Source organism: Pleurodeles waltl, chromosome 1_2 (assembly GCF_031143425.1).
Source record: "Pleurodeles waltl isolate 20211129_DDA chromosome 1_2, aPleWal1.hap1.20221129, whole genome shotgun sequence".
In the NCBI taxonomy this organism is placed as follows: domain Eukaryota; kingdom Metazoa; phylum Chordata; class Amphibia; order Caudata; family Salamandridae; genus Pleurodeles; species Pleurodeles waltl.
In genome coordinates, this window is record NC_090437.1 from 490,273,189 (window position 1) to 490,299,739 (window position 26,551).

At 43.4% G+C, this 26,551-nt stretch overlaps 1 protein-coding gene across 3 annotated transcripts in view; it reads right to left on the bottom strand.

Moving 5' to 3' along the window:
• The window catches only part of GSTCD (glutathione S-transferase C-terminal domain containing), a 676,673-nt gene that overhangs the window by 46,912 nt on the left and 603,210 nt on the right, over nucleotides 1-26,551 (bottom strand). For all 3 annotated transcript variants that reach the window (XM_069241297.1, XM_069241307.1, XM_069241317.1), the window contains one exon: nucleotides 9,674-9,743. In XM_069241297.1, the coding sequence (XP_069097398.1) occupies nucleotides 9,674-9,743 (70 nt within the window). The remainder of the gene's footprint in view (nucleotides 1-9,673; nucleotides 9,744-26,551) is intronic.

The window sequence follows — 26,551 nt, forward strand, 5'->3', positions numbered from 1 at the left end:
ATAGTATGCTAGATGGTGAGCCTCAACAGAGCCACTAACACATCACCAAGACAAATTTATCATTGTGACAGTTCTGACCTTTGTATCAACTACAGACCCTGAAAACAAACATAAGAATATGATGTGGTGTGGTAGCATGGTGAGGCTCATACTATCCATCAAGCAGTAGGTGACCAGAAACATATCCATAGAAAATGCATTATACAAATAATTTCATTATTAAAGTAACATAGTTTTACAATAAATGAATGATCACAATATTCAGACCATGCTGTTATCCGGGAGTGTGCATAGGAAATGTGGATTAACTAGGACGGGAGTCAATTAGATGATAAGCGGAAAGAGCTAAGTTTAAGTTTTTCACGGAACTGAAGATGCCTAGTCAGAAGAAACGATGAATTACAAAAAGAGTTCAAAGTTCTCGCAGCCAGAAAAGATAAAATGAACACAAGTGTAGGTTTTCCTGAAAAGGGGGAAATGCAGAAGGTTGTGTAAGGCAGCGTATAATGACCAAATGGGAAGGCTGAAGTGAAACAATGGCGCAGGCAGGTGGGGTCATCTTTACAGAATGTCGGTGTGGGACGTGCCAGGGTATGAATATGGAGTGCTTGCCGATGAGATAATACAGACCCTACATTGTGAGGGGTAACAGGAAATCTGAGAATGGCGCAAAAGTCGCATTCTTAGTGACTTGGGTGACATGGGAGACCTAAGTACAATAGATTGCCATAATGTAGGTGGGGAAGTATGACAAACCACACAACAGTTTTGCAGTCAACCAGCAGAAAAGGGATAACTTTGCAGGGTAGACAGAAAAATCATACTGAACAGACAACTGACTGGGGAAGAAAAGGAAAGAGATTAGTTGACATTAAAGCCTAGGTTTTCACCCAACTAACAGGAACAGAAGTTGAGCTGAGCTCTCAATTCACCAAAAAGACGACTATATGGTGTAGAGCCACAGATAATCGAGACCGCTGCTTTTTCAAAGGTCATGTTCAAAAGGTTTACTTTCATCCAGAAACCAACTTAGGCAGACAGTACCAAAAAGTGTACTGAGCCGTGCCCATGTCATCTGAGTAGACCACAAGAAAAAACATAAGACAGAATGAGAGGGTTAGGATGTGATATAGATGTTTAAAGACTATTGAACTGAGAGAGGAGCCCTGAAAGACACAGCAGGAAAGAGATTTTAAAGAAGAATGGCAATAAAAGTTTGAGCCAGGCAAGAGTGTTGGCAGGGATAACTATTTAAGTTGGGCATCTGAAAAGGATAGGAAGGGCCATAGTATCAAAGGCTGAAGAGATGTCATCTTATTTCAGGGCAGCCATGCGTTCCTGGTCTCCAATCTGCCTGAGCTCATCACATACAGCCAACAAGGCAGATTTGATGTCATGCATGGGCCGAAATCCTAATCTATCCAGGCTAAAAAATGATTCCTTTCAATACTTTGAGATATCAGTGTCAAGTTAAGGATTTTTGGAGCCACGGGCATAACACATTTTGAGGTGACCTGTTCGGTACAACTTTGACTGTTATTACACATTTTCTGCAGGATGCCAAACCATATTCAACCATACTTAAACTTTAAGAAATGGGGGTCAAACAAAAATCAGACGAAATATGTGTAGTATGGTGTCCCAAAAATCCTTAGGAGAATGCTGGGTAGAGAGAGAGAGAGTGAGTGAGAAGTACAGGCACGTAGAGAGAGGGAAAGCGGTTGTGGTATAATAATATTCAAAAGTGAGACAGACAGAAAGATCACTTTTCCAGGCAGCCACCTGTAAGGTGGTGTCCTCTGGAAATTGGCCACTTTGCCTACACCTTAGAACGTCTCAGAATTATCTAACGGCTGATTTTTTTCTCAAAAATGTTAGCATATAAAAGTAACATAAGGAGAGAAGCTTAAAGCTGCTCATAATAGATGTGTGGGCAGCAGGTTTATTTAAAGAAGAAGAGCTTGTTTCCAAAGCAAGTTTGTCAAAAGAGATGGAGTCTTTAAACATGATGGTTAGGGTAGGATAGGAAGTATTGGAAGTCAAAGCCAGGACATGGGAAATTTAGAGTTTACATGGAGAACTAGACTTCGGAGCGATAAAAAGCGCAGTAAAGTGGAGTAAAGAGAAGGGTATCTGGACCAGCAAGGTTAAGTGAGAGAAAGATAGGACACAGTAAAAGCTGTCTTCTAATAAAGTATGCAAGTCAAAGGAAGCACACATTTTTTCAATCTTACTGTCTAAGAGTTGCACAGGTTGCTCCTAGGGGCAGGTTACTCACCTTCTTCCTTTTAGCGGTGCATCTGATGAGAGCCCATTTCTGGAAGAACACCCCCCCCCTACCCACCGGGGCCTTACATTGTGGTGGACTAAAGTGTGGTACATTCATGCTATGGAGCACTTGACTGCACAAATTAATGATAAAATGTACAAGTTTGAAAGGGTTTGGCTTCAGTTTAAAAACTATGTCAAAAGGGACAGGACCAGACCGGCCCCAGCTGCTCTCGACTGGGAGGACATTCGACTTCAGATAGCACATCAGACGAAGGGGCCAACAAGCTTTTATGATTTGCGTTTGCTGATATGCATACGCAATAAGCTGCTGTGTATGTTTGTGACCACTGTGCCTCAATCTTGAGTTGTTATATTCGGTTCTTCTGATGGTGCACTATACTTGTCACGTTTCACAACTGTAACCACCCTGGATTCCCCAACTAAAAATTCCAAACATAAAGAGTTAAAAAAAAGAGTTGCAGAGATTAGTCGATGGTAGTATAGCAACAGAACTTGAAGGGCTGCAAAAAAGATCTTTGGCAATTTTGAAAACCTCATTTGTGAGGAGGTCCTGGCACTGTAGGTAGTGGTAACTGTAACAAGTAGAAGGATGAGATAAAGCAACGTTGATAAAGTTAAATAAGTTTATTCTCTCTTCAATCAGTTCCCAACAAGCCTCTGCACTGCTGGCCCGTTCCCTCAAGCAACCGTCTGACAGAACCCTCAACATTCTCAAATGAACTCGAGGTTCTAAGGCACAAACCATATTCATGGCACTAGGGGGTTAGGGAAAGAATGAAGTACCACCAGAAAGCATATTACAGTAACAATGAATCTTGGTTTACAAGAAATGCTATGGTAGGTTATAACAGTAACACTATAGGTGGATTGAGCAACTGATATTTACAGAAATCACAGAAAGAAAAAATGTGGGCAAGGATATGGTCCATTTAGTGAGTGGGAAGACTGACCAGTTGCTTAAGGCCCTTGGAGATAATAAGAGTTCAGCAGCAAGCCACACCTAGGGGGACAGGGGTGTCCAACCAAATATTGCAGTGACCAAGAGTCATATAGCTAGGCGTTGCATGCTCCAGGGGGCGAGTGACGGGGTTAGCAGGAGGAAGGGAATAACAACCAGGCAAAGGCAGCACCAACTAAATGGAGTGGAAATAAATACATTTATTTGAGTGGCAACTTTGCTTGGAGATGTGGAAGGGTGTAAATATATTTCAGGAGCCTTATGGGTTCCTGAATAACATAAAGAAATTAGGTCACAGTAGTTTTGGGGGCAGATTTGCACGAAATATTTCATGTCAACTTGGAAATACTTTATTATGTAAAAAGTTTTTGTATTTATTATTCTTGCTTTTTTGCGTTTCTTTGTTGCAGGCCACACTATAATGGTCTGGGACATACTGAAATGTAGCAAGATATTGTTTCCTCGAGGTGTTGTCCTCTCAGGTACCAGTAGTTATGGTGTAACAAAATTACATCCTCACTACAATGTAGTAAAAGAAAAAACGCTACAGATCTTTAGAAAATTTCTAATAAAGATTGACTTTGTATACGTTCAGTTGACTCTTGCCCACAAACCTCCTTTCCATGTCCTCCATCCCATCCCACCAACCTGGGGGGTCCAACCTGGTGAACCTTGCAATTATAATCTAGCTATGTGATCTGTATTATCCACATGCAATGCTCTGTCACTGTTGTCCTATTCTTCGGCAATCATCTTCTCTGCTACCACTCGCTGCCTACGCCGTCTACTCTACACGCCGTGTTTGGTACCTCTACTTGAAATGCTCCATTAAAAAAAAATATACTTTTTTAAAGTCCTTTGTTTCCGCAATGAAGGTTTGTAAATGCTGTGTTTGAACCTATCCTCATGTTCCGTTTGTATTCCTGGAGTTAGAAAAGTACTGATTCCTTGGACCGGAAGCAGGAATATCAAAGGAAAGTATTACAATGACCTGGGAAATGCAGTCAGACCAACGGTGATGAGGAGATGGATGAATCACGGAGGAAGAACGTTAATTGGACTATTTGACACTGAATGTGGACTGCTGGTTGGCAATTATGCCTCGGCCTTTCATCCAGTCTCGAGGGCCCGCCAGTCACTGGCTGCGACAATGACACAAAGAAAGGACCGCTCTGTCGGTGGCGCCTTTGTCCTGGTTCAAACGACTTGGCTGCCGTGGCACATAACAAAGCTGCAAAAGGGTTAATACATATATTTTTGGAGGAGCCACGTTTAACACTTAACAGCAAAACACAGTCTGAAACAAACTGCTGCTGCGAAAGTTACTAGTACAAGGGTGTTTTACATAAACAGATCGCTTAAGCCTAAGAAATATCTCTAACTTGAATCTGTTCCAAACCTAGGCGGACTAGAATTCTTCAAGTCATCTTTAACCGCGCATCGAGGCGTAGCTTTTGGTGCATCGGAGAAAGGCTGAACACAGCACTAGAGCAGATATCACAGGATCCAGAATAAGAACGTGCAAACAACATAGATCTGTATTAAAGTCGGACGCAATACGTACAATGCATTAAATTCATAGTAGGGGGAAACATAAGTTACACGCTGGGCGCGTCTGTTATGGATTCAAAGTACCGAGTGTGGCCAAACATAGCTCTCGGGGTGCGGACTGGGCCGGGGAGTTGAATAGAAGAGTGCCTGAAATGAAGGTAAGATTTGACAGGTCCATGCAAGGGGTGTGCACTGCGGAGTGGGCTTGAGTTAAACGCGGGGGTGGGGCGGGGGGGCATGTAAGGCGAGATGGTTTGAGAGGAAAATTACACGAACGCATAAAACGCAAGGCGGGATCAAATACCAAACTGGAGAGGTTCAGGAGGACAATAAAGGGGTGTGTAAAACGTTGGTGGATTGGCTAGGGTTCTGGGGTGCAAATTAAACTAGGAAATAGAAATGAGTGGCGTATAAAATGCAGGATGGACTTAAAGACAAAACAGTAATTATTAAGAAACTGATCAATTCAAATAAACTTAACGCTGCGGTGCAATGTGGCATGAAAACTGCAGGTGAACAGAGGGTCCGTGGGGCCTCTCATAGCTGGGGTTGGGCTGAGACAGAAAATAGGCCCGGGCAACTGAATAAAAGTGGTTCCCATTAATAAATTAAATACCAAAAAAAGTGGTCCATGTTAAAAAAACAGAGCAGTTTTGAACTTGTAAAGACATGCTGAACAAGTGTTTGGCGAGGTATGGAAGGCTGCGTGGATTTGTGCTAGCTGCAGGCAATGTTTGTTTTAATATCAGGGCAATTAACAGTAAAAACCGGCCCAGCAAACCATAAAACAGGCCCGCAATAGGCCAGGCAAGGTAGGGAACCACTGCATCCTGTGCCTAAGAGGCTTTGAAAGAGACATTTGGTGCTAGATTTAAAAGTATTAACACGGGCACAACAGGACCAATGTTCACAAGGACATATCTTTAGGATACACTGCCTACAAACTCAGTGACAGCCATGTGTCATAAGTGCAGAACAATAAAGTGTGGAAAAAGAGGAACTGCTGCCTCAAAATCGGGTTTAGCACTTAAAGGAGGTCAGGCCGTGGCAAAGGCTTACGCCTTGTGTGGGTGGCCAAGGGAGGGGGATAGTGCTTTTGTGTGCTTTTGTGTGGACAGACTTCCATTGTAGGCTGCACCTGCATCCTTATGGTCCACTGCAAAATATCGCTTTTGGCATTGGCACAAGGATGAAACATCTCAGAATGCCAAATTGCACATCTCTGCATCTGGTGACATGCGCTGCTGGCCTTCATGCAGGTTTGCTAAAGTGACTGTCTCTTTTTAGAACGATCAGGGTCACACAACAGTAAAACAGAATGAAACAGAAGGAAGGTGCAACATGACAAGAAAGTTCAGAGGGAGAAGAGTGGAGGAGTAAATAATGTTAACGAAACCTGGACAGGAACACAGATTGCATCCGGGGTGGGGGGAGAGGTGTGTGGTTCCCGTGGACCCTACAGGGGCAAGTACATTTTGTAAAAAGTTCAGGGAGTACTTGCAAATGATTTTGGGTTAACTGTGTAGGTACCACTAGGCCATCTGTGATTTAATCCATAAGTTATAAGAGGACGTGCCAAGGTCAGCTTAAATCAAGGCAACCAGACACCCAGACTCGCTGGAGACTACGGTTTATATGGTATAGTCAATGTCAAGAACAGAAGGCAGGGAGAAGCTGAGGAGTATGGAAATAACCCAGTTTGAGGGACAGAGGAGGAAAGGAAGCTGGGAAGACCAGTGTGAAGGAAGCAAAGGAATATCAAATACTGAGCAAGCCAACAAGAGCACCAAGGTCTGGAGGCACTAGGCGGAAAAAAAACACCCCAGGGATACCTGCCACTGGTGACAAACCAGACAGGGCAAACAGCTCACTTAAAGCACTCCCCTTCCCCCAAGTTATATAAAGTGATTTAAAAAAGGAACTAAACCTCCTAAAGGAGCTATGGCTTTATATATTAGGTCATAGCACAGTTTCAACTAACACCTAACCAAATCCTTACAGAATATAAATCTACTCTCATGTGACACATAGCATAGTCAAATTCCACTTGGTCATTAATCGTTAAACAAAAAACAGCCAGCATTCATTGGCCTTGTGTGCAAGCTCATGCTGTGGCAGATTCGGAAAAAATAGAATGGGGATAAGCAGTCTCCATTCACGTTACAAGTACATTTTAAAAGAGGAACCACCATTTCTCTGGGTGTTGCAGGTCTAGGTTTTTTTCTTTGATTTCTCCTTCTCGCAAACGGCTCTAAAAAGTAGAAGAAAGCTATGATAAAAATTAATTAAATACTAATACTACAAATGTGAGCATTTCTGAGGTACACCTTGCCTCAAGCCAACTCCAAGGAAAGGCCCTTGGTCTGGTAGTTAAGGGGACATTCCACAGCAGGATGCTAACTTGCAAACAAGAGTGTGAAGCTAGAGACTGGTCATTGATCACCTACTTGAGGAAAAACAAAAACTGACCATCCAGCCTATCTTTGCCCATCGTTCCACCAAGTACCTTAAATCATTGTCAGATTTCGAAATCTTTACACTTTCAAAACATCTCACCTCTCTCATGGGAATGAGGTGACAACAAGTGTGGGCAGGGGGCGCGGACCAAGGCATAATGCGCCCCCAGGACAGGTGCAGGCCGGATCAGACCGGTTCTGGGCAGTGGCCCAACTGTGGCCGCCGCGCAAAATGTAAAAATCGCACTCACCCCGAGGGGTGAGCCGATTGGCTGAAAGAGATGTGGTGGGGGCTCCAAGGCGACCGGCATGGGCAGCCAGAATTGGCTTAAAAGGGGACTCAAGTCCCTCGAGGGTCAGGTTGTTTACTTGACCCCAGCTGCCCCTGACAATCGGTGCACACCTCCAGAGGACTGGAGGAATTATTTCCCGCCCACCCATCTCCAAAGAATAGCAGGAGTAGGAAGACCTTAGGAGGGAAGGAGTCATGTTTAGGCACAAAGCAGGTGGATAACCTTGGCATCAAGAATACTAGTGCAGGCAAACTCAAGACGGTATCAGAAGCTTTTTGGGTCAAAACAGGGTGGCGGTGCTGTGGGTGTAGGAAAAGGGCTCAGGACGACCACTACTGCGAATGTCCCTAGCTCCCCCCACGGTACTCCATTACATGGCCCTGGAATTTTTGAATTTGGGGAGAGGAGACTGTTCCAGGGGACCAAGGTATGGCCCGGTTGCCCAGGACCATCCCCATCAGGTGCCAGGGGGGGATCCCTTGTTTAGGGATCGCTCTGGCATGGTTGGATTGAGGGACAGTTTTCCTCCTGGCCTGAGCCCCCTCTATCTTGAGGGGGCAAGTGAGTATCGCCTTGTGAAGCATAATTGGTTTTGGGGGGGAAAACGGACCAGAGTCTACAGTCGATGCCACAGGTGCCTGGTGGGTGGACAACCATGACTCCTTTTAAAGATCCTAAACTATTTGAGATGCATATTGTAAATAAATATTGAAATTTAAGGATGAAAGGAAATACTGTAAATATTATGATGTTTTTATGTCGTGTTTATGTGGTTGTGAATAACTACGGCCTGAGAATTGTTATATTCTCTATCGCAGGAAGGTTTCAGTCTGCTTTGTTTACTGAAACATTAAGTACGCTCCTCCAAGGAGAGGATCATAGATGGGAACCAGTGTGAACTATTTGGCCATTTGGTTGGCGGTATTGATGCGGTCCCCCACCTGTAAATCTTCACCTCTTTAACTGCTAACTTCTGCCCTGAACACATAAAACCATATTTTATTAGGGGGTAACAGTCATTTGAAATCTGAAATATCCATAGCTTTCACATAAATACAGACTGCTCCATAATTTCAAACAGGCCTGGCTCTACTGCTTCTAGTGTTTAAAGGGATAAAAAAAATTGCTTATGTAGAAACGCATCAAAAATGGAGGTCATTCAGAATGGTACTAGATCAAAAATCGAAAGGCTGGAAGTAAATCTTAGGGGACACACCAAAAAAAGATATATATTAAACGAAGGGAGAGGGCCCATCATTGTAAGCAAAAGATGAAAAAATGAATTCCGAATTTAACCTCTGAATTCGACAAGAAATAGGCCTAGAGATTAATGCACAATAAACTAATGGACATGCAAACCTGCAAATTAATCACTCCAAAATTAAACACCCGCACTTGATCTCAAAGGACTCAATCATCTTGAAAGAAAAACACATGGAACTTTAGTTTAAAAAAATCTAATATCTGGTCCCGTGGAGCTAGGTCCTACAAGTTGAGCAGAACATCCTCCCTCGCACCCTCCCCGAGTACATAAAAGGTACAAACAAATGAAATTTCAAAATAAACCTCTGAATTCCCCAAAAAGTTCCCAGAATTAATGCACATTGAATAATAAGCATGCAAACCTGAAATGAACTGCTCCGTGATAAACTACGGGCAAATGATGTCAAATAAATCAGTCACCTCCATAAAAAAAAACATGGAACTGTAGATGAAAAATCGGATATCCGGTCTTGTGGTGTGAAGCGAAACCATAATCAGAAAATACATTTTGTATCAGGAAGATGTGTATAGGTTTTAAAAAACGTGTGAGCAGTTGTGACACCCTCACACACTTATAATTACATATAAATAGAGCTTCAGGCAGGAAGTATGTACGAATTAGACTATATTATAAAAAGTTATTAAACAAAACAGTTATCTCTTTTAAAAAGCAACAACCATTTAGATATCTACAAAATCACTCCAAAAAATTCTACAGGCCTGAAGAAAACAATGTGTACCACATTTTAAAACCCTCGTTTGTCAGTGTCCTTGTTCTTCCCATATATAGTAAGCAAACATAACCCAGATATTCTGCAGTGTGCATAATCTGCCCAGCAGCTGCTTTATGGCGTACATACCTATGAGCCTGCGTTCAGGGGGGAGCTGGGCAGCTGTCTGATCTGCAAATCTGCATAGAATCATGTGCTCCTAGAACAAAAGTACACAAGCCAGTCTATTTTGGTGCCACGCTTTTAAAAACGTAATTGGGTTAAAAATAACTGATCACGTGTGCTGCACACAAAGATATAAAACAATATTAAGAATGAGATGATGCCAGTGTTAGAGCACTCAAATAGTGCCTTTTGTACTTCTTGGTATAAAAGCTATTCACAGCACTGTAATGACTTCAGGTAACAAGTTTGCTTTGTTTCAGGCAGAATAGATTCATTTCCAAGCTGTTGTGACAGGGTAAACAAAAAGGTCTAAAAAAACACATTATCAGGTTCATAAAGAATTATTGGAAATTTTAGTGCCACAATGCAGACCAGTGTGTTGAACTAGTTGACTACTTGTTACCGTAAATTCTGATTCCATTTTTTTTTTTAATCTGTTTATTAATCTTGATGAAAAGCGTCAGTACAATTCTCCATTAATTCTGATATACTGTTTACACACACATATATATAATCTTATATAGTGCAGTTCGTATATTATTGTACTGCGAGAAAACACATAACAATAAACTGTTAAATTACGTCACATTAATGTTCCTGATGTGGCTTACCAGATGCGTGGAGTGGGTTGAACTGCCCATGTCTTGACTAGAGCGATGGAGCACTGTGTGCGTCGACAGATTGGGGGAGGTTTGGTTTAGCCTGGGCTGGGTAATACACTGGAAGTGATATTATTGTGGTAGTAGACATATCCTCTGCAAGGGGGACATTACTTAACTAGTGGCCATGCGTCTAGCGTGTGTGGGCCCTAAGTAGTGTGTGGTGATTATGATACCTGGGCTGTCTACGGTGACGTTTGGGTAGATGCTTGACAAGAAGGCTTAACGGGTTCTGTGTCGTGTGGTTTACTTGGGACTCATGGCGGATATGTATCGCTCCTAACCTCAATGTCCACGACAAATGTATCCCATATTTCAGCACCACCCTGGATCAATCCCCTGTATTGTAGCTGGCGTAATGTCTGAGCCTCTGCATGTGAGGACCTTAGCAGATCGCGCAGCCAAGTGGTGTATACCGGGGCGTGTGGGGCCTTCCAGTGCATAGCTATCAAGCGTTTGAACACCAAAAAGGCTAAGTCAATAAGTTTATGGAGCTGTTTGTCACCTATGCCACGTCGACGTATTCCCAGTAGGCAAGATTCTGGTGTTGATTTTAGGGTATGCCCGGATTTGTCAGCTATGGTGTCTGTAATACGTTGCCAGGTCGTGTTGACGGGGGGGGCAGCTCCACACCATATGGTAAAAATCTGCTGCTGGGGTTGCGCATCTGGGGCATTCTGGGTCTGAGTTCCGGTATAACCTTTTTATGCGGGACGGGGATAAGTAGGAGTGGTGTATGTAGTTAAACTGAGTGTAGCGCAGTCTGCTATTGCGAGATACATTTTTGACCATTGATAATGCAGCGGACCAGGCACTCTGGGGCAAGGGGGAAGGGAGAGCCACATCCCAACGGGCCTTAGCATGTGGCAGTTCAGGGCAGACTCCGGCTAGGAGCAAATTCTGATTCCATTATATGTACAAAATTGGGTGTTGATCCCCGTTGTTAGCCTACTTGTAGCTTGCAGAGTTAAGGACTTTTCCCAACTTTAGACGCTGGCATAGCTATTCCCTGTAATTTGGTAACTTTCCTCCTTATTACCAAATGTCAGTGAGAATTTTTGTGGCTCTTTCTTACCTGTAAATCTAATATAAATGTACTTGCAACTTTGAAACTGGATGGTTGTTGTCGATCTTTTTTTGACAACAGCTCAAAAGGGGAACAAAAAGTTCAGATGTTATTGTGAAAACACTTGTGTGGAAAACTATGTAAATTATGGGTAATAATTGCAGTATGCACTAAATTCAAAGAATATTATCGAGGAAAACACTATGGCCCTGATTACTAGCTTGGCGGACGGGAATACCTGTCCGCCATACTCCCGACAGGGTGGCTGCCACTGTAGTGGCAACCTCCCTGCCGGACCCATTATGACTTTCCGGCTGGGGAAACCGAGGTTTACGTCAAGCAGGAAAGTGGTGGCAGCCTTGCGAGCCGGCGTTAATGCTGCTGCCTTGCTGGGGGCACCAGCACCCTTGTAATGCTCACTGTATGCACGGCAGACAGTGTGCAGTATGAGGAAACTGGGCAGGGGGACCTCTGCACTGCCCATAACAAGGGCATGGGCAGTGCAGGGGGCCCCCCTGTGGCCGCCTGCACCTGTTCTCCGCCAGCCTTTTCATGGGAGTCAATCTGCCATGAAAAGGCTGTCAAAGAACCAGGTTGGAATCAGCAGGGCAGCGTTGCATGCAGCGCCGACCTGGCTGTTCGCAACCTGCACCCGCCGTTAGCCCATCAGAATCACCGATCTCGGTGGAGATGGAGGTACCCTGGAGGTCAGACTGCCACAGCAGAAGTGGTTCAGACCGCTACCGCAGTTCTGGCAGTCTAGTGACTGCCAGACTCGTAATTAGGCCCTTTGTAACTTTGCACCCAGTAGCTATATAAAAAAACATAACTCCAGTAGTTAAAGACTCATACAGATACCACCTCACATGGTATCCTTCCAACTGGTAAGCATAAGAAATCCAATTCATCAACCCCAAACAAAACGCAACATTTTTCAAAGGAACACCAACTAGGAAAATTCAATAGAGAGCCACCTTTGTTGCTTGTGGATTAAGGAATGGAGTAAGCCATTAGTGCTGCAAATTTAATCTCTGACATATTTTCTAAAGTTTAGCACCAGGTACAAATTCAGCAACCTGACACAGCGGAATTTTTAAAGAATAAATGTTTTCTAGTGCCTAAAAACCAAAAGCACCACTCTGGACATCTGGTCACACTCGACCGGGGAAAAGTAGAAATCTGAGGCCAACCGCAATGGAGCCCTGCTTGGCATCACTGAGCAGGAGGCGTCTGTCAAAGTTTTACCTTCACACTTGGAAAATTCTGCGAGTTCTGAACATTTTGAAAAATTATATAATTATATAACAAAGTTTACAAAAATAAGGTATATTAGGGCAGGTGAGGGGTACCCTGACCTTGGCCTCTACCTCAGGCCAAATGTAAAAAACAAATTGGAGTTGCTGCTATCCTGCAGGACTCCCACAGGAGCTATTCAAACCATTTATTCCTGCGAGTCCTGCAGGAGCATAGGGGGCACGTGCGTTGGTTGAGGGCAGGGCCTGGCTATAGGCCAGGGCCTGTGGCCAATGCCATGCTGTGCATAGCTGAAGGCAGCGGGTGGTAGCAGGGGGGTGGTCACCTGTGGAGGACTTGAACCAGGAACTAGCCTTCAGCCGTGCGTGGTGGCAGCACGGTACAGTTATGTATGGCAATAAAATATTGCTTATTTAAAAAAAAAAAAAAAAATTCACTGAAAAAATCAAGTTTAAAGTAACGTTATAGTTAGGTGAACATGTCAGTTTTAACGCAACATTTTAAATCAGAAAAACTCTTAAATTCCCTAGTGACACTTAACTGAAGTAACTAACTCACCCTCGACACGCACTGCTTATGACAGCACATATTTCATCACTCATTACATGTTCTATGACATCACTGATAATATCATTGATGACATCTGACATGACATCACTGTGTATGGCGGAGGAGCTCACAGGTCCTGAAATGGCAAGGGTGACGCAGAATTTAATCCTTTGAGTTAAGTAAAATAAATACCAATTTCAATTGGATAATATTAATTGTATTTAAAAATACTCTCTTTAATGCCTTTGGATAACAAACAATATTATTGTACACAATATTTCAAGCCGTATTCTATGTGCCATTGGCATAAGAGGTAGGTTATGGATGTGATAAAGGGACTCTTCAAGTTCTGCAAGATATTGTTTGAGCCTAATCATGAAAAAGAAAGAAATGGTAGCAGATCTTTTACCTAGGATGCGGAACTGGCAGTGCGAAGGGCATGGTAGCAGCATGATGCCAGGAAAGCAAAATAGTTTAACGCTAGATGGGGTCTGAGCTGAATGTTGGGGCCATGACATAGTGAGCTGGGATGGTGAGGCAGCATTATTTGTGATAAAAAAGGGCTGGTGATGTACAACGAGAGCATTGGCAGAAGTTAAGAAGAGGCTATGTAGTGAATATATTTGAACATTAAAATAGAGACCAGAAAGAGGAAACTGATATACACTCTGAGACAGGAACAAAAGAGCGTCTAGGAGGATATGAAGAAGGGGATTATAGAATGTAAACGAGGCATAGGTGGCTTGGTAGTACAACTAGAAAACTAGAGTGTTTACAAAGACTGGTTAAGGAAAAGGTTAGATGTGTTGTAGGCAGTGTTACTTTTTAACAAAAATATCTACCTGTGAACGTAAACAGTTTACTTTCTACATAAGTGTTTCCCAAACTATAAGTGAATTTTGGTGGGTCCTGAAAGTCCAAGCAATAAATAAATAATTCTTAAAATCCTGTATTCATCTTGTCACATTTGCTGTGTTTCAAGGACAGAGATCAAATGTCTGGAAATGACTTATGACAAAATGCTGCTTATTTTTAACATGTGGATTGGTGTTTATAAACTTCCCTGACTGTGTAGTCAAAGAAAGAGAAGTAAAAAGAATTATGCAATCTTGCTGTATTACAGGAAGTGTGAAAAGAAAGGCTGTAAGTGTATGTATGTAAATTTATTTTTTGTAACTTCCAACACAGTGTAAATACATGTAAATGAACTATGCCCATTCAGCAGTTAGGAAATCAAGAATGGAGCATTTTTTAAAATGTTTAAATGTTATGAAAACTATGATTTTAATAGGATCAAAACAAATCAGGACTGTAGGAAAGTGCCCCTTTTAGCATGGTTACCCCCATATCTGATGCTAACTTGAATAAGTGTGTGCTGGGATCCTGCTAACCAGGCCCCAGCCCCTGTGTTCTTTCCCTAAACTGTACCATTGCTTCCACAATTGGCCCACCTCTGGCACACAGCTAACCCCTTGTAAAAGGTACTACTGGTACTAAGGGCCCTGTGGTTACAGAGGGTCCCTAAGGGCTGTAGCATGTATTGTGCCAACCTAAGGGACCCCTCACCAAACACATGCACACTGCCATTGCATATTGGGTGTGTTGGTGGGGAGAAAAAGGTAAAGTCGACTTGGCATGCCTACCTGGGTGCCAATGCCATAAGCCACTGCCTGGTGCATAGATAAGTCACCACTGTAGCAGGCCTTACAGTCCTAAGACAAGGTGCACTACACCACAGCTGAGGGTCTCGTTGCATGAGTAATATGCCCCTCCAGTGACTAAGTCCATGCTTAGACATGGTAAGTGTAATGTAGCCATATTGAGTACATGGGCTCGGAGTTTGTTATTAAGAACTCCACAGCTCCATGAAGGCTTTACTGAAGACTGGGAAGTTTGGTATCAAACTTCTCAGTTCAATAAACCCACACTGATGCCAGTTTGGATTTAATGAAAAATGCGCACAGAGGGCATCTAAGAGATGCCCCCTGTAATTTACCCACCTCTCTAGTGTGTGGCTGACTGGTCTATGCCAGCCTGCCACCACCAGACAAGTTTCTGACCCCATGGGGTGAGAGCCTTTGTGCTCTCTGGGGCCAAGAACAAAGCCTGCCCTGGGTGGAGGTACTTCACACCTCACCCCTGCAGGAACAGCAACACTTAGTGATGAGCCTTAAAGGCTCCTGCCTTTTGTTCTGCTGCCTCAGGGCACTCCAGCTAGTGGACATACCCGCCCCCCCGGACCAAGCCCCACTACTTGGTGGCTGATCTGGCAGGAAAATTAGTAAACACCAGGAGGAGTGTCCACCTGAGCTGGGGCCACCTTTAGGGCACCCAGAGCCGAGATTAATCCCTCCTGGTAGAATCCTCCATCTTGTTTTGAAGGGAGATAGACAACAGGGTTAGGTATGTGCCCTCTCTCCAAAGGGAGCAGACACAGGAAGGGTGTAGCCTCCCTCAGGGTCAGTAGCCACTGGCTACTGCCCTCTGACCCCTGTAACACCCCTAAATCTAGTGTTTAGGGGCCCCCTGAACCTTGGTCTTCAGATTCCTGCTGTCCTAAAAAAGAAGTAGTACTGAAGAGCCGCACCAGCAGTGAAGACTCCAGACGACAACTGACTTGGCCGCAGCCCTACCTGCGTGTCTGAAGCTTCAAGACTACTGTTACAAGAAGACAGCTCATCCTGCAGGACCAGCGACCTCTACAAATCTTCAGAGGACTGCCTGCCTTCCCTAAAGACCAGATCTCCTGACGACAGTGGCCCTGTCCACAAAGAAACCTACGACAAGGACTCCAATGCCCTTCAGATCTGCGAGTCCTTCCCACTCTGCAATCAATGCCCACGGCCTGAGTCCAGGTTGTCCACCTAGCCAGAGTGAGTCCCCAGGCGATTCCGACCTTCAGACGAACCCAGGCTGACCCCTCCTGAACACCACGACGGTGCCTGCAGCCTGAATTCAGAGGAGCCCCCTGACCACGACCGGATCCGGTGAAGATACCTGACGCCTAATGGTACCCCTGCATCTATATCCCCTGACCTTGGGGGACCCAGCCGACAGTCCATGGACGTCCAGAGGAGCCTCAACTTACCTGTTCGGCTGTTGGTCTTCTTCAGCCTACCTCCTGGATGAATCCTCCAGTCTCTTTGTGAACCTGGAGTTCCTCATTGAAAAGCATTGTGCACCAGATACTGTGTTTGCACCCTGCACCTGACAGCCCTTGTGCCACTGAGGGAGTGTGTTTGATGCTGACCTGTGGACCACCTGGTGCTGACCTAAACCCCCGAGAGCCTGAGACAGCAGGTAGTTACCTGCAAACAATTCACTTCCGAGTGCCCCCAGTCTCCATAGGTTTCTACTGGGCACTTGATGCCAACTTTGACCCCTGCAACCGGCCGGCCCCGTGTTGCTGGTGGTGCACACTTGGTGCCTTCCTAAACCTAGCCCTGTAGACACCTTAATGCCGAAGACTGGGACGGTAAGTCTAGTACTTACCTGTTAACTGTGTATGTACTCCCCCCCGATTAACTGGTGACTGCATTGCCTTCAATGAAAATTGCACTGTCTACTTTTGAAATGTAAAAGTATTACCTGAAAAATGTTTGACTGTGAATTACAAAAAAAATCCATTTGATACTTGAAAGTGATAGATTCTAGAAACAGCACTTACCTACAACGAAGATCCGTTTGGTTCTAGAAATAAAGTAACAAGTTATATATTTTTTTATACATAAAACATTGGACTGGAGTTAGGCATTGTGTGTGTGCCTCATTTCTTGACTGTGTGTGTACAAGAAATTCTTAGCACTACCCTCTGATAAGCCTAACTGCTTGACCACACTACCACAAAAGAGAGTATTAGTATTATCTACTTTAGCCTCTGTAAAGCCTCTGGGACCCACTGGACTGTGCACACTATACCTTACTTTGGTATAGTATATACAGAGCCAGCTTCCCGCTGTGTCCTCAAAAGGAGGTTAACATAAAATAATATTCATAAGCTTCACCATGCAGTAGCCTAGAGGCTGGCTTCTTACCCGATGCCAGTGCTGAAAGAAATAAGACTCCTCTGACTATGTCACAGTTACTAAAATTTTCTGGAAACTTGTGTCCACGTTGAGAGGGGAATTCAGATCAGTATAAAATGTATTACGCTGTGTTTCTCCAATATTCACTCCTATGCTTTTGTACAGACACCATGTCAAATGACAACCAATAAATAATAAGTAAAAAGAAACTCTACCTTCTATTGTGGTTGTTCAAAGAAGGGCAATAATGATTAAGTCTGAGTAATGGAATTTATTTTTTCTGAAACGTGGTCCCATCACACTTTAGTTTGTGATGCACAAATGATAAATATTCACTGAAACTTGATTTCCACACATCATTTGTGTGCAATATAGTTTCATCAGTAGAAGTGTATGTCTGTGCAAATTTAGTGGCCATCTGATTGGAAAATGTGCTGTCTGAAAATGACAGTGCGCTACCACACAATGCTTTAGTTACATTAAAGAGTTGCCTGCCTCATGTCCGTTAAATCTGGACGGGCTGCGAACGTTTGTCATACTGAAAAAAATTGGGTTGTGATTCTAAAAAGTTTGGGGAAGCAGTTCTACATCATTTAGCAGTTCAACAATGTAAATAATAACTTGTTTTTTACAGATGTGTCAGGTTCAAACCACAATGAATATGACTCAGATCTTTAACCATTCAGAGCTACATGATATATCATTGACACGGGCATTAGCAACATCTCTTGCTAGAATGACAATGACACCTTTAGAAAAATTACAATATTTTCCAGACCGTCATCAAATTCGTCATAAAGTCGGTATTAGCCAAAGGTGTCAGAAAATATAGATCTCTTTGGAAACAGCCTAAAAATACTATTGCAATAAAAAATATGTACCCTTTTCGGTGATTAATAGACAGCAACGGATAGGCCTTAGCTTGTAGGGTTCCTTTAGCTCGATATGTTGATCCACTTTGAGCTTTATATTAAACTGCCCTGGAATTAATCAAAGCTTTGGATCTCTGCTTCGGAGACCTGTGTGCAATCTTAAGGTAATTGAGTCCAATAGCAGTGAGAGAGCACTGTGGATTATTTCGCTGGTTGCACACGTCTCAGTTTATCAATCCTGCCCGGAGGAAAAGATGAGTTGACCCTACTAAATTTCAAACTCGTGGCTTGCAGGTCTCACACAGTTGTCAACACTGAATTCTGAACCATCTTGCATGCTTTAATAGGCTTTATTCATTCATTTAGCCAACAATACCTACCCTGCTCTAGATGGAGGTGGCAGTGCATGCTTTGTATTTGCTAAGCAAACCTTGGTGCAAACAAATGCACTTATTGCACCAAAATACCTGCAGATTTACACAATATATTGTAGGTCTGAAATGAAGAACGCAGAAGTACAATTTTATTTGGGTGTAGTTTTTCCCTGAACTTAGTGGAGGAAACAGAAGACAGACACCAAATCTAATGCAGTGCAAGCCATGAACCAAAAGCAATCTACTAAAATGACTATGCATCCAAGCAGCTCCTCTGGATATGAATGGCCGCCATGAGCAGGCCTCCTAAGTGAGGCGGGTCAGTCAGAGGGAAGGGGGGCGGACTTAATAACAACTCTTATAATCCACCTGCTAGGCTAATGGTGCATGCTATCCCTGACCATAGTTTAGGCAGAATGAAGGGTGCGAAAAGGCCGAGGGTTAATAATTTCCCTTACTGAAGTCAAAGCTCTTTATTTCAACTTGGATCGGAAGTTTACATTATCTATATGAACAATATACACCGCGTTTACTACCACAGAAAAAATAGCCTATAATTTATTTACAGACATAGCTTAACTTTGGCCATTCAACTATGCCTAAAGGCAAAGGGGCCTAATTGAACAAGGGCAATCAAGTTTGAAAAGGAAGTTGAATATTTATGCCAGGTCAGCACGGTTCCAAAACCCAACAGGCGGCCAAAAAGAACTTTCTTCCTGGATAAAATGGCCACACTGCATTCTGTCTGACGTAAACACAGGTCGAATTTAGGAGCAATTCTCTGGTTAACTGAAGTGAGCGCAAGGTTTGAAATGTGATGAATTCTAATTCCAACAGGAACATCTCCGCCTTCCAAGGACGGTGAAGTCGGTATCGTTAAGTGGTTACTAAAAACACCGATTAATGAGGGATAAAGCTTTCTGTAAATCAAAGTTATGATTATGGGGAGTAGGACTGCCTAAAACGTGACAGTACGTAAGGCAAGGGGAATTGGACTCAGATTTCAAAATGAGCTCAAACAAAAATACATCTTCATTGACAACTCGTTGCCAGGTTCGTTTAATATTTATTGGCATGGAATTATGTTCCCTGTGGCTTCATCCACTGTTTATGCATGGAGGCGTCTCTGGCGGATAAAATAAACACTCACGCTCGGCACACTATAAACCAGCTAATTAATTCTGGTTTTGGGCCGATTTCAAAGTGTATAGAGCCCCCTCGAAAAAGCCAGCACATCCCCACTCGTGGTTGCGTCCACATTCCCCCGGCCGCATGAGAATGGCACAACACTGTGGACCCCACCACAGAGGGTGCTCAAGAACACAACCACTTGCTTCAGTGCCTTGTCCTCTTGTTATCTGGAGAAGGACGCGGGGAAATGTCAACAGAGGAAAGAAAGCAAAAGCAACCGGGGTGGCCGGGTTCCGCCTGGAGTGCCGCTTCCGGGAAGGGCAATGTCCTTCTGGGCAAATTGTGCGCATTGTTTGTGCAGAACAAACCGCTCTTCTTAAAGAGGCGATTAATCCTGTCAAAGGCAATTGCCACAAAATTAGCTAAATGAATTAATGAACATGAAAGAAAGCCCCGCGGCTTGTCGGCACAATGCAGGCGCTGTCTGGATGCCACAGTGAATGCCGGGCGCTCGGCCAAGTGCCATCCCATAAGTGAGGAAGCAAGGCAATAAAGCGCCGCAGGTATAGATGTGTCCTCTAGAAATGCTGAGAAAAAATTTCAAGCATGAAAATCGGTGGGCTTACCTCAAACTTGGGCAACGGGCACAGCGGTAAATTTACCACTTGCTACAAATGACTGAAAATAAACGTTGTCAGTTTTTACATGGTCTCTTCGAAGCTTCCACGTTTTGTTGCGCACACTAGAGCACTTTCCACTGCCTGTTACCCTGCAGACATTTCAAAGTTTACACTGTGACAGACTGTGAAGTCGGGATTAACGTTTTATGACTGTCCCGGGCAGCTATTTAGTGGAAATCTTTCAACCTAGCAGCCTTCAGCTGAAGGTTGGAGACGAAGGATAACGAAACAGAAGCACGTCACACGAAGCACATCGCGCAAAGCATGCCCCGGGTCGAAACAAAGAAAACGATGCACTTGACCCACACATTCTTTGAAACACTGGAGAATGTGCAAGCAGTAAAAAGAAAGCGCAAAAGTAAACATATCCCAACCACAACCTGGCCTTGGATGTTTTTACTTTGGTTACGGATTTGCGCGCCCTGTGTAGATGTGAGAGACGCCTCAAACAGATCTGCACTATAAAAACAAACTCCAATGGGAAAAAAGAGGACGAGCATTGTTCGAAAAAACTCTGATATAAACTGTGATGAACAACAAATAAGGGTCATCAGCAGTCATTTTAGAGCTGGTGGGCATAATCCAAGCCAGTCTCTTTACAATCATTGTTAGGGAAAGCAGGCTGGAAAAATGGTTTCCAGAATGTGGTGCATTTTGAAGAGTGAAATGCTTTGGTGTTAACACTAGTCTGCCTCAGTGGGCACCCTGGGCATTCCAACCGGAGTGAAGCACATAGCAGTGCCCAAGAGCTTGACAGCAGATTTGGGTGACTGTCCCTGTGTTGCACTACGGCTAGGTCATCTCGGTTTACCTTGGTGGCTCTAGCTTGATGTTTGAGGTGAAGGGCTATATTCTGTGTTGTTTTAGCTGGGGTGGTGCGGGTCATTCAAGCACGCCCATGCCTCCCCAGCACACAGGTCCGGGCACGTTACTACAACGCGAGGCAACGTCGTGAACGCAGCTGGCCCGCGAAGAAGAGCGTGGATCCGTCCGCACCAGGAAGTGAGAGCGGAGAGGGGGGCCCATGTACTCAAAATGCTGTCAGGAAGTGTCTGGGGCAGGCTGCAGGCTTAAGCATGACCGAGCGGCGCAGCCCACGCTGACAGGAACCCTCTCTCTCTCTCTGCAAATTGCCGCCCCTCAAGCCTCCCAAAAATGAGCTCATGATGTTAAATACAAAATGGAAACTCCTCCTCTCAAGCCCCTAGGAAATACATGCATTTTTTTTTTTTTAACAAACGAGTGTATAATATGAAATGTTTTGGAAAGACTTGCTGGTCTCAACACGATTTACTTGTAATTGCACCTCGAACTGCCCATACCTAAAAAGACATATTTTATTTAATGTGATATCTGATCAGGCATATCACCACAAAGCACTCAGATAGTACAAGGGAGCTTAAGGAGGATGTACGCACTGCACATGATTAATGGCTAACGCCAGCCACGAAATTAAGGGCCATATGTACCAACACATTTTCCCATTGACACAGAATGGGAAAAACCCTTTGCTACATCTGGCCCTAAATGTCAACGATATGTTTGGCATTTAAAGTTCATTTAACATGTATTGACAGGCATCGTGGATACTATTAAAGTAAGAAAGCTATTAAGGCAGCTCGTCTCATGACTGTTGTCCTACACAATCTAGTCCCTTTACTGTCCTCCAGCGGTAGGAATGAAGCACATAAAAGATTAAAAAACAAGCATTTGCAATGCAACAGGTCTCACGTTTGCTCGTGTTAGAGCTATTCGCGTTTTAAACTCCTAACCGGACTTATCTTGCCACATAAACTGAAAAGTAAAACAGTTTCACATAAGCGAGCCAATGGCTACCATGAAGCGTGAAGGAGACACACAAAAGGAAACAGAAGTTTGCTCGCAGTGAAACGTATCGGCAAAAGTGCAATTATCCATGTAAGCGGCAAAAGTTCAATTATTCGTGTAACAGGGTTGATGTCATGCAAAACACTCCACTACTGCCCAGTCAGATTGTGCTGCCTATGAAATGAAAAGATAAAGTAGTCCAGAAACCATACATAAAACATGGAGCCATTTATGTTTTTTTAGTAATTGGCCAGTGCGCTCAAGGAGGGCTAAACACCCGAAAAGGCATGACGTATGCATGCCTTTCACTAATGAAATGAAGCGAATTTTAAAAGGCAAGCCCACAAACCAACCAGACTGATGGGCGTGGTTAAAAGCCCATAGAGAGATTACACCAGGGACAGAGCACTTTTCGCTCAACCCTAAAAAACAGTGCCATGTTTGCACTAACCATTTCTTAGCACAGTGCTTGGTCATGCTGCTCAATACTGAGAAATCCTGCAGCAAGCTTTTCAACCTATAGGAATATGAATCAGTTAAATTTGGAAGGAAGGGATATAACGGTGTACAGCATTCCCTAAGAGACTTTGTTATGTTAGTTTTTTTATGGAGTACTACAAGTACCTGAGGGTAACTAGGCGCTAGCTGAGGAGGCTCGGAGTAAAGCCCTGCAAATGAAGAGGACCTACGGACAAGATAAATCTAAGTCCTCATTGAATAACTAAGATTACACAGCTTTCCTGAAAGCTAGTAGAGTAAGGGCTGATATGATAGACATGGTACATAGCATTCCATGCCTTGGTAGCTCCACAAATTAAACTTCTGCAGCCCCATGCCAGGAGTTTAAACCTGGGAACTGTAGTCATCAAGCAGAAAGCTGACCTGAGTGATCTACCTTGTTTGTGTCATTTGATGTAGTCCCTGGTAAAGGTAGGGTCTTGGTTATTAAGTGCTTTGTAGGTAATGCAGAGTGCGTTGAAACCCATTCTCTGCCTAATAGGAAGCTAATGCAGTTGCCCGATGTGATTGGACACCGGGCGGTATTTGGGAATACTGAGAAGTAGGCGAACTGCAACGTTCTGCAGTGTTTGTAGTTTATTTAAAAGAGATAGCTGGGTGTACAGAAGAAGACCATTGCTATAATCCAGCTTGGACATTAGCAGGGAAGTAACAACTAGTTTCTGTAAGTATTGAGACATAAAAGGAAGAATGTTTTTTTAGAGACCTGAGAATAAAGAAGGCAGAGGAGATAACAGACGAAATGATCGGCAAAGGACAGTATGTGATCCAGTAAGGTTCCGAGGTTGCAGGTTCTGGTAACTGGGACCGGTAGAGGGAAAAAATTCCTGAGGCCAGCATGAATCTGTGCAGAAAAAGGAATGTGTTCCAAAGAGTAACACGTTGGTCTTGCTGGAGTTTAATCTCAGACAGTTTTTAGTCATCCATATGCTGACTGCTCGCATGCAGTCACAGAATCTGGTCCTGGTTTTAGTATCTGCGCTAGCAAAGGAGACAACAATTTGTGTGTCATCAGCATAAGATGTAAGTGAAAAATCAAAAGATCTAATTAAACTAGCTAGTGACATAACAAACATTAAAAAGAGTGGGGCGAAGCAAGGAGCCCTGACTGACCTGGCATGGAATGGAAAATGAAGGTGAAACAGATTCCCCAAGGAGAACCTCCTGAGGACGGTCTAAGAGGAAAGACTTCATCAGGTCCCAGGCTGCCCCCGTGATCCTTCTGGCAGTGAGGCGTTCCAACAGCAACCCATGGTTGACCGTGTCGAAGGCCACTGACAAATCAAGCAGGATAAGGGCAGCCAGCCCTCCTCCATCAAGGGATCGTATGATCTCCTCGGTGGTCTTAATCAGAGCTGTTTCCGTACTGTGGCTACTCCGGAATCCAAACTGGGTGTCATCAAGGATGTTGTGAGTATTGATGAACGCTACCAGTTGCCTAATTATAATCTTTTCTGCAATTTTAGCTGAAAAGGGTAGGCAAAATATAGGGCGGTAGCTGTGTGGGTCCTTTGGATCCAAGTTGGTTTCTTTATCAGAGAAAGCACAAATACTTTCTTCTAGGGAGCAGGGAAGGATCCAAGTTTGAAAGTGGCCTAATATATTTTCAGAAGAACAGGTGCAATAGTCTCTACTGCCAGTTTTGCCACTTTCAATAATGATGGTTTAAGTTATTCAATCATGGCTGTCCTGCATGGGTAAATGAAGTGGGGAATTCTGGCTTTACTCTGTCTACACTGTTTATGGTGGTTTTGGAGTGGTATTTATGTTTAACACAAACAATGGTCCATGACCCGTGATCAAGGAGCTCAGTGCTCAGAAACACATTGGGTTAGTTTGTTTGCCTGCACAATGAAATACATTTATAAGCTGAGCATAAAGGAGCTGCAGCCCTTGTCTGCTTATTGCGTGTGACTGACATGAAAGATTCGTTTTTTGTTGGCTATACAAGGAGTCGCTATCCTGCTGCACGCTGACCGTCGAAAAGTGGCAGGGAACTAGCAATCAAATGGTGGCGATATATATATATTTGTGTGTATATATATATAATGACACTTACCCAGGGTACATCTGTTTGTGGCATGTAGTGCTGCAGATTCACATGCTGTGCATATATCGCCATCTAGTGTTGGGCTCGGAGTGTTACAAGTTGTTTTTCTTTGAAGAAGCTTTTTTCGAGTCACGGGATCGAGTGACTCCTACTCTCGGTGGTAGTGCGCATGGGCATCGACTCCTTTGTTAGATTGTTTTCCCACAAGAGGGTGAAGTAAGGAGTGAAGAATTGTGTAGGTACAAACACATATATATATATATATATATATATATATATATATATATATATATATATATATATAGTAAAGAAGATGTCCATGCAATGTATATACATATTTAAATAATAAAGTACTTTAACAGCTGCAGGTGTTTCCGGGGAGGAGGAAGGGCGCATGCAAATCTGCAGCACTACATGCCACAAACAGATGTACACTGGGTAAGTGACATTTTCCATTCAATGGCATGTGTAGCTGCAGATACACATGCTGTGTATAGACTGAAAAGTAGTCCCTCTCCCAAGTAAGCAGTGGATAGCCTGTAGGAGTTGAAGTAGTTTGAAATAGTGTTTTAAGCACTGCTTGACCAACATTTGCTTGTTGTCGAGATAACACACCCACACAGTAGTGTTTAGTAAATGTGTGTGGTGTGGACCATGTGGCTACTTTGCATATGTCTGTCATTGGTATATTTCCTAAAAATGCCATTGATGCTCCTTTCTTTCTAGTTGAATGTGCTTTAGGAGTTACGAATAGTTGCCTTTTAGCTTTAAAATAGCAAGTTTGGATACACTTTGCTATCCATCTGTCTAATCCTTGTTCGGAAATGGGATTACCCTTATAAGGTTGTTGGAAAGCCACAAAAAGTTGTTTAGATTTTCTAAAGTCTTTTGTTCTGTCTATATAGTACATGAGAGCTCTTTTAAGATCAAGAGTGTGGAGAGCTCTTTCAGTAACCGAATCTGGACTGATTAATGTGAAATGGCGAAACAACTTTGGGCACAAAATGTGGGTTTGTCCTAAGTACTATTTTGTGTTTGTGTACCTGGAAGAAGGGTTCATCTAAAGTGAATGCTTGGATTTCACTTACTTTTCTTAAGGAAGTAATTGCTACTAGGAAAGCAACTTTCCTTTAGAGAAACTGATGGGCACAAGAATGCATGGGCTCAAAAGGTGGACCCATAAGTCTTGTGAGCACAATGTTAAGATTCCATGCAGGAGCTGGTGGAACTGGATGTGGAATAACTCTTTTAAGACCTTTCATGAAAGCTTTGGTTACAGGAATTCTGAACAGAGAGGTATGTTGCCTGTTTTGGAGGTAGGTTGATATTGCTGTTAAATTAATTTTAATGGATGAATATACCAGATTTGCTTTCTGTAAGTGAAGCAAATGACATGTAATATCCTGTACTTATGCTTTAAGTGGATCAATGTTTTGTAGGGTGGCAGTAATATACAAAACGTTTCCATTTATTTGCGTAACACTGCCTGGTTGTAGGTTTACATGCTTGTTTTAGAATGTCCATACATTCTGGTGGAAGCTGTAGATATCCAAATTCTTTGACCTCAGGAGCCAAATCACCAGATTGAGCATACTGGGATTGGGATGCCTGATCTGACCTTTGTTCTGAGGCAATAGGTCTGGCCTCTTTGGGAGCTTGTGATGTGGTACTACCGATAGATCCAAAAATGTTGTGTACCAATGTTGACGTGCCCACGTGGGAGCTACGAGTATCATAGTTAGAGAAGTGTGGCAGATTATGTTGATTAGAAACGGAATTATGGGAGAGAGGGAAAAGCTTAAGCAAATATCCCTGACCAATTCATCCATAGAGCAT